Below are 9,041 nucleotides of genomic sequence, written 5' to 3'. Positions count from 1 at the left end.
CTTCCTGCCCTGCCCTGTGACATTCCTAATCTTATCTTCATTGCAGGTGGCCACATCAATCCAGCTGTGTCTTTTGCAATGTGTCTTTTTGGACGAATGAAATGGTTCAAATTACCTTTTTATGTGGGAGCCCAGTTCTTAGGTGCCTTTGTAGGGGCAGCAACCCTCTTCGGTATTTACTATGGTGAGTAAGACCCCTGGGTCCAGAGGTTAGAGAAAGCTGGACATAATTTGAAAGTCAGAATTACTTGGTAGGAAGAGATGAGATAAGGCAAGAACAGGAAGCTGCGACAATTGTCAAGAGAGTGTAAGAGTTTCCGGTTCTATATAGTGGGGCCAAAACTATCATTAGGGCAAATTCATGAAGCCTCTTAATGAAAATGGTCACAACTTAAAAGGGGAAAGAATTTAAAGGAAGCCTATATTTAAGCCCAACCAGTGCTACAATGTGAATGTGCACAAAATAAGTAATAGGCTAGTGGCTTCTCTATGACTTTCTCTGATTTGGCTGGGAGAGGAGGTGTTGACTGGTGGCGAAGGGTATGAGAAGTAAGTATTTAAAGAAGAAATCTGGAGTGAAGTCTTTGAGGAAGGGGCACAGCCGAGAAATGGGCTCAGTGAGGAACTGCTCCCCAATCCCCAACAGCCAGGGCTTCTGTTCTGCAACAGTCTTGGGGGACAGACACAATACTGATGATCGAAGACCCAGATTCTAGTTCTTTGTGAACTAATTAAGTACGTATGTGACTTAAATAAGTCACTTCACCTTACTGGTCTCGATTTCCTCCTGGAAAAATGAGGGAACTGAACCTGTAGTAGGAGAGACCTGGGGTCAGTGCTGGCTGTGTGGTGACTGCTGTCTTGAGGGCAAACTCACTGTTCCACAATGCCCCAAATCGTGGACTGGTATCAGCGGTTACTGAGAACACTCTGGGAATTGTGAATTCTGCCTAGAGTAGGTCTCAAGTTCCACTTTGGCTTTTGGTCAACCTCAAAAATTCTAACAATTTCTCGCAAAAAAGATTGGTTTCCAGGACCCACAAGCTAAGGAGTCGGCTCAAGTTCAGAGTGAACCGTGAAGGGCAGCCAGGGCTTTCTATCCTTGACCTACAATCCTGTGACTTCCGGGCATTTCTTAAACTACCGTACTTTAAAGTGAAGAAAGGCAAACAGTATCGATCTGCCAAACTGAACCTGAGTGTTTGACTGCAGTTGGTTAGCACAAGAGCTGCCATAAGCCTTCCTCATTCCTGCCCAGAGAACACTAATGTGCCAAAGTTGTCTTCCACAGATGGACTCATGTCCTTTGCTGGTGGAAAACTGCTCATCGTGGGAGAGAATGCAACAGCGCAGATTTTTGCAACATACCCCTCTCCATACCTGTCTCTGGAGAACGCATTTGCAGACCAAGTAAGTGTACATTCAGAAGGCCTGACTTTGGTGAAAAGACATGATTTCTTAATGGGACTGCATGGGAGCAGCATAGACCTATCAGAAAGGAAAGGCCGTGTTTCCAAAGTCAGAGATCACTGGGCATCACCCAAGCTTTCTTAACAAATTTTTGCCTTTGTCAAAATTGATACCGTTAAAAGAGTTTGCTGCTTCCTCTTTAAATTATTCACATCAGTTGAAGTCTGGAAGAGTGGATGACAGGACATTTCAACTCCTGCAGGGGCAAATGGGGTCTGCCTCACTGTTATATCTCTTTTGTGCACATGATCTAAATGTGTAGGCCACAAGAAAAGACATTGTGATCTCAATTCGAGGACTGTGAAGTGTGGTAGTTGAGCTTTAGGCTATCACAGATCCTCTGTGTCTGCTCATGTGCACAGGTTCATCTAAACCCTCAAAGTAACTCAAAGTGCCAAAGTGTCTCTGGCTTATTGACATTTAAACAAGCTGTATCCAATCTGCATTTGAATAGACCCATGCAGTTCAAACCCATGTTGTGCAAGGGTTGACTTTAATGGTTAAGTGAGCATATTTACTTTATGATTTTTCCATATTTTAAATTATTTACATGGTATGGTTCTCAAATATCCAATGGGGTCAAATTGAATGATTACTTTGGTGGGGTTTTTTAAAAATGCATGTTTCTAAATTACTGCTGCATTTCTTTTCCAAAATGTGGTACATGTTTAGTTCTACTAGAAAAGCCTGAGAAAACTGGTATCATTTCTCTAATATTTGGTATTGTTTGCAGTTTCCATTACAAATCAGTTTTTTCCACTTGCTTGTTTCTTAACTTTACTTTTCTTTTATGAATTTTCTGTTTATTTCCTTTGAGCATTTGCCCATTGATGTATTGCATAGTTTGTCTCGCAAATTTGAATGAGCTTCTTCATTCATTCTTCCAGCCTGAAGTCTGTGTTTCTCTGTTTAGCTAGGTTTCTGTTTAGCAGGATAATGTTGTGAAGATAGGCTCTAGAGCTGAACTCTGGGTCCACACTTAACTGCCACTGACTAATCTGTAAAAGAGAGTAATATTAGCACCCACGTCTAGGATCGATGCGAGAAGAGCATCTGGCATGGTGTGCTCACCCAATGTATGTTAGTTATTACGAGAGGGGGTGAATTTTGAGGTGGACAAGTGGGCCGAATATAAGCTAAACCCCTTGTACGATTTCTCCTTCCCCAGGTCGTGGCCACCATGTTCCTCCTCATGTTGGTCTTTGCCATCTTTGACTCCAGAAACTTGGGAGTTCCCAAAGGCCTAGAGCCCATTGTCATCGGCCTCCTGATTATTGTCATTTCCTCCTCTTTGGGACTGAACAGTGGCTGCGCCATGAACCCAGCTCGAGACCTGAGTCCCAGACTTTTCACTGCTTTAGCAGGATGGGGGTTTGAGGTCTTCACGTAAGTAACGATGGTGGTGGGGAAAGAAAAGATTTATGCTGTGTTTTATCAGGGAGAGCTGTGCTCTGAGTTGGGATCCAGGAGAATACAGATGGGAGGGTGGAGGTCAAGTGCAAATCCTGGTCATGAACGTGGAATGTTTCACTGGTGATTTGTGCTATGGTGGGGCGGTGTGTGTGTGACAGACACAAAGGAAGGGAACTAAGAATACAATGAATTTTCTAGAACAGTGGTTTTCAATCAGAGGCAGTTTTACCCTCAAGGACATTTGGCAACATCTGGAGACATTTTTGGTTGTTACAACTGGAGGGAGTGGAGGAAGAAGCCGTCACTGGCATCTAGTCAGTAGACGCCAGGAGGCTAGGATATGAAGATACTGTTAAGAATTCTACAATACCAGCACAGACCCCCACAACAAAGTATTATTTGGCCAAAAATATCGAGAGTGCCACAGTTAAGGAGCTCTGTTCCAGAATGATCACCACCAGAACATGAGAGGGTTGAACAAAATGTCCCCAGCAGGAAAAGATCCTTTGTATTCTTCCAATGGAGAATCAAAATGAATCCTACAGATATTCTCATTCCTAGAGCCCAGAATTAGTTCATGAGTTTCCTTCAATCCCACGTTCTTGAGCTTCACTCTAAGAGATCACTGCTTACATCAGCAAGTCACCTATGTTAGCTGCACACAGACCCCTAGAACAAAGATGCCCCAAGGTGATCTGGCCTCCCTTTGAGTCCTTCTTGGTGATTCACTCAAAGGTCTATGAGTGATGGTGGTTCTAAAACAGGTAGAGATCTTGCCTGTTCTTTCTTTGCTTTGCTAAGTACATGGTAGGAGACAATGTCTGTGGGAGAATGCTGAATCACCTAACACCAAACTCTGAGCTCAATATTCCTTGTTAGCATCAGGGTCTTCTCCTTTATTCATCCATCCAAGAGACTGAATACCCGATCTCTAATTCAAGGCCCCGTACTAATTATGGTAAGGCCCAGTTGCTCCCTTTTATGGTGTTACGTTCTGTTTCACAGGGGGTTAGCACAGGCACTTACACAAGGTTCAAGCTAACAAGTGCCACGAAGAAGATTTGACTAATTCCAGGAGTTGAGAGAAGTTTTGCAGCTCCAATTTTAGGAATTATGGAAGGTAGAGCTACAGGCATTTTGTCGTATCTGAACATGCTTAAATGGAGGACAGAAAGAATATTTCAATCAGGCAGAATGCTAAAACAATAAGTAACCCGGTCTAGCTGTAAGGCACATGAAGAAGGCCGGAAAGGGGAATTGATGATCATAGAGGTCAGTCCTAGACTCCCAGAATGAAAATTTTGGATTTGTGCTGCTCCCTGTTCTGTAGGTTATGGGAAGCAGTAAAGGATTTAGGGTAGAAGTTTGGCATGTTTAGAACTTCAATTTAGCAAAATTAATCTGATATCTTTATATTAAATGGATTAAAAAGGAGAGAGCAGAGGGGGCAGAAACCAGTTAGGGAAGAGGTAGGCTGGCTGATAATCCTCAACCAAAAAGTTCTCAAGAAATCTTTTGAGGGACAGCAGGTCTCCAAAGTGTCCCGAAAGTCCCCACAACCTCTGGCTATAGAAACCCGTGGAGACTGCGGCTGAGTGATACAGAGGGCTGCGGGAGTCACAGACATTCCTCTTAAAGGGCTGTGTGCAGACTTACTTGCTGACGGACTCACTCACTCTGAGCTCCAGTGCTGGGGCAGCTGCTCGAGGAGTGCCAGGGACGTCCAGGGAGGCACTGAGTTGTTGAGCTTCAGCGCAAGGGTTGGAAGGGCAGCTTTCTCCTGGACAGAAGTGTTTGCAGAATGCGCTGTTCCTTCGTTGAGCCCTCCCCACTCCCAGCCTGCAGACGGATGCAGGCACCACCATATCTGACTCGCCATCAACCTGGATAACACAGGTCTCCACCCAGGTAATTCCCCGAGACTCTGCCTCCCCCAACTTATGGGCCAACCCAAGCCACTTTCACTGGTTTATTCCATATAAATGTCCTGTCTTGGCTCTTGCTGCGGACTTTCCTAAAATCTCTCAAAGGCTCACAAAACCCAAAGCAGCAACATCTGGCTTTGGCATGCTCTGTACTTTTTGCTGAGCAACCCCAAGCCCCGCACTAGCGGCAGCCTGCCTCAGTTTTTAGCTTGGCCTCTCGAGGCACCTATAAGCCCAGCATAGGTGGTAGCCATCTGTGGATTGCTTGGTGACTTTTACCAGGTGGCCCTGGAGGTACACAGGCTGTGGCTGAACTTGGCCCTCAGCTGGACGCCTCCTAGGACTATGCCACTGGGCCCCACAGGACACCTACTACATAAAGCTACTCTACTAAGACCAGGAGACTTAGAAGTCCTACCTAATACATAGAAACAGACACAGGGAGGCAGCCAAAATGAGGAGACAAAGAGAAGTATGTCCCACAAGAAAGAACAGAACAAAGCTCCAGAAAAAGAACTCATCAAAATGGAGACAATCAATCTATCAAATGCAGAGTTCAAAACACTGGTTATAAGGATGCTCAATTAACTTAGAGGAAGAATAGATGAACTCAATGAGAACTTTAACAAAGAAATGGAAAACATAAAAATGGATATGGAAAACATAATAGGGAACCAGTCAGAAATGAAGGATACGATATCTGAAATGAAGAGTACATCAGAGGGAATCAATAGAGTGGATGAAGCGGAGGATCAAATCACCAATATAGAGGACACCCAATCAGAATGGCAACGAGAAAAAAGAATCCAAAAAAATAGATAGTTTAAGGAGCCTCTGGGACAACATCAAGCATAATGACATTGACATCATAGGGGTACCAGAAGAAGAGAGAGGGCAAGAAATTGAAAACCTATTTGAAGAAATAATGATGGAAAACTTCTCTAATCTGGTGAAAGAAATAGACATACAACCGCAGGAAGTTCAGAGAGTGCCAAACAAAATGAACTCAAAGAGGCCCACACCAAGACACATCATAATTAAAATGCCAAAGATTACATACAAAGAGAGAATCTTAAAAGCAGCAAGAGGAAAGCAATTAGTTACCTACAAGGGAACACCCGTAAGACTCACCTGATTTCTCAACAGAAACTTCACAGGCCAGAAGGGCTTGGCACAAAATATTCAAAGTGATGGAAACCCAGGACCTACGACCAAGATTACTCAGCAAAGCTATCATTTAGAATCAAAGGGATAGATCAGGAGCTTCTCAGAGAAGGAAGAGCTAAAGGAGTTCATTACCACAAAGCAAGCCAGTATTATAGGAAACATTGGAGGGACTTCTTTAAGAAGAAAAAAAAATGTACCAAAAATATGAATAAAGAAAGGCAATAATAACATATCTATCAACAAGTACTTCAAATGAAAAAGAATTAAATGCTCAAATCAAAGGATAGCATTGCTGAATGGATAAAAAAAGATGAAAAATATGAGTAATAAGTAAAATGGCAATAACTACATATCTATCAAAGAATACTTTGAATGTAAGTAGATTAAGTACTCCAATTAAAAGATAGGGTGGCTGAATGTATAAGAAAATAAGACCCTTAAATATGCTGACTACAAGAGACTCATTTCAGCTTAAAAGACACATACAGACTGAAAGTAAAGGGATGGAAAAAGATATTTTATGATAGACCTAGAGGGTATTGTGCTGAGTGTAAGTCAGAGAAAGATAAATGCCATATGATTCCACATACATGTGGAATCTAAAGAACAGAATAACAACAAAAACAAACATACAAACTCATAGATACAGAGAACATTTTGAGGGTTACCAGATGAGAGGGAGGTTGAGAGGGCAGGTGAAAAAGGGGGAAAGAATTAAGTATAAATTGGTAGTTACAAAATAGTCATGGAGATATAAAAAGTATAGCATAAGGAAGATAGTCAATAATATTGTAATAACTATGTAAGTTACCAGGGGCATACTAGTTATATCGAGGTACTCACACTGTGAGTTATACAGATGTCCATTCACTATGTTGTACACCTGAAGCTAATATAATGTGGTATGCCAACTATAATTGAACATTTTTTTTAATTATTAAAAAAGATGTTAATGACTTAATAGATGATGGATCTCAAGGGTAGTGCTAATTTTTTAAAAGTTTACCCAAAGGAATGAATTCCTGATGATGGTACTTCAAGCAATTAATACAGACATTTCCCTGGCATCCCCCAAATCATAGCTTGCAAATGACCCTGTGTACACGTAAGACTGGGCCAGGCAGGGAGCCACATCTGAGCTCCTTCTTTGATGACCTGTGACCCTGGCACAAGATATTCAGCTCTGATGGAAGGAGGACGGGTTCATCCAGGGAAAGGAGAACCTGTGTCCTGGCAGATATCTTGGACCCTAATCTGATAAATGGCAGTGAAAGATAACACCACAAAATGGTGATGGAAGAAAGGACATGGTGGGCCAAACAATGTGACTTATGCTTACTTCATGTGCTTCTTGAAGAGGAGGCTCTTAGCTCTTTAAAGCCCATGTGCCTCTCATAGACACTTCTATCTAGATTTGGGGGTGTGGGAAAGGGCACTGCAAGAACAGAAGGCGGGGTCCTCTCTCCCATGTAGTCAGAGTGACATCTAGTGGATGCTATGTTCAATCTCAGTGCTCTTCCCTCAAGCCTGTATCTAGGCTCTTTGAGTGCTTGGATGATCCAAGTGAAAGAGACCACCATGCAGAAGGAAGAATGAAGCTCAGAGAGGGGGAGACTTGCCCACAGACCTAGACAATCCTGAGATTAGAACTAGGTCTCATGAATCCTAGGACGGTCCTCTTGTTTTGTGCTTATTTCTTTTTTTTATCCTTTCTTATTTTTTTTCTTATCAAAATTTGATACAAAACAAAAGGCCCTATGGAACATGCGTGTAGTTATTAAGCATAACAGTAAAAAGCACGCCATGAGGCCTTCCCTTAAACAGAACACTGTGGAATCCTCGTGCATACCAGTGCACCCCTCCTTTTCCCCCTGCTTCCTCTGCTGTGCCTTGAATTTTTTTCAGGTTCACCATAACCCTGCTTTAAAAAGTTTGTCTCAAATGTATATATCTTCAAACAGTATATTGTACATTTTGCTTGCTTTTGAGAATGAATGGCCCTTTCTACTGACTTATTTAAATGGATTTCTTGTCTCCAAAAAAGATGGTGACAATTCACAAAAGTAGTTGCTTTCTCTCAGAATTATACCTTTGACATTGAGGATTTCTGGAGGGGATTGAGAATCACAGCACAATAGCCTTTTCAGAGAGTAACTTTGAGCTGTGACCTCAAAAAATAAGTAATGAGTTAAATTATATTTAGTAGGTAACTCATATTCTACATTTGATTTTTTAATTCACTCATTTGTTAGCAAACATTTCCTGATCGTTTATTTTTCGATTGCCCTCCCAGACCAATGATGTTAGGAATCTCTCCACATTTTACCATTCACAATCCTCAGGACTCATTTTTTCAGGATGAGGGAAAGGCAGTTCCTGAATAATCAGCCTGAACTTCCCCTAGATTCTCTCAATTTTGATCGTGGGTTCAGGGACAATATTTTCTGAAAGGAAAATAAATGGGACATATTCTCTCAAAAGTACTAATAGGACAATGAAATGGATCATGTGACATGGGGTGTATTGGAAAATCTAGGATGCTGATTGCCAAGTTATAGTGAGTTCTCTTATACTTAGCTCTTGCCTAGTTAAAAGGGAGCCATAAGCATGAGAAAGACTAGCTGGTTAGTGAATAACTAGCAGTAATACCAGGAGGAAGGCCAAGTGATATATCACTAATTTCTTGTTTGATTTCAGAACTGGAAAAAACTTCTGGTGGATACCTGTAGTGGGCCCTTTGGTTGGCGCTGCCATCGGAGGCCTTGTCTATGTTCTTATCATTGAAATTCACCACCCAGACCCAGACCTCGAGGCAGAACCACCTGAGGACAAACCAGAGAAATGTGAACTTAGTGTGATAATGTAGTAGCATGCTCAGTTCTGGGTTTATAATTGGCTGAGCCGGCGTTCTCTTCAGGAAAGATGGCATTCAGGTATCTGCATTTTCACAAGATTAGCTGTGTTTGTGGAACACTTAATTGGAAGAAGCACCTGAGTGAAGTTTTGAAAACACTGACCTCTTCTCTCCCATTTTCCAGAATAGCATGGCCTGTCTCCTGAATGAAA

General features: G+C 42.2%; 1 protein-coding gene across 3 annotated transcripts in view; it reads left to right on the top strand.

Annotated features, from left to right (window-relative positions):
• AQP9 (aquaporin 9) overlaps positions 1–9,032 on the top strand; it is a 50,095-nt gene extending 41,063 nt beyond the window's left edge. For 2 of the 3 annotated variants that reach the window (XM_023532573.1, XM_011363476.2), the window contains exons 3-6: positions 47–184; positions 1,292–1,410; positions 2,639–2,856; positions 8,673–9,032. In XM_023532573.1, the coding sequence (XP_023388341.1) occupies positions 47–184; positions 1,292–1,410; positions 2,639–2,856; positions 8,673–8,841 (644 nt within the window). In that variant the 3' untranslated portion in view covers positions 8,842–9,032. The remainder of the gene's footprint in view (positions 1–46; positions 185–1,291; positions 1,411–2,638; positions 2,857–8,672) is intronic. The other variant, XM_023532574.1, reaches the window with a different exon arrangement.
• The last annotated feature ends 9 nt before the right edge of the window (positions 9,033–9,041 follow it).

This window comes from Pteropus vampyrus, unplaced genomic scaffold, assembly GCF_000151845.1.
Source record: "Pteropus vampyrus isolate Shadow unplaced genomic scaffold, Pvam_2.0 Scaffold85, whole genome shotgun sequence".
NCBI lineage: Eukaryota > Metazoa > Chordata > Mammalia > Chiroptera > Pteropodidae > Pteropus > Pteropus vampyrus.
The sequence above is the reverse complement of the archived record's forward strand: the minus strand, read 5'-3'. Positions and strand labels throughout refer to the sequence as shown.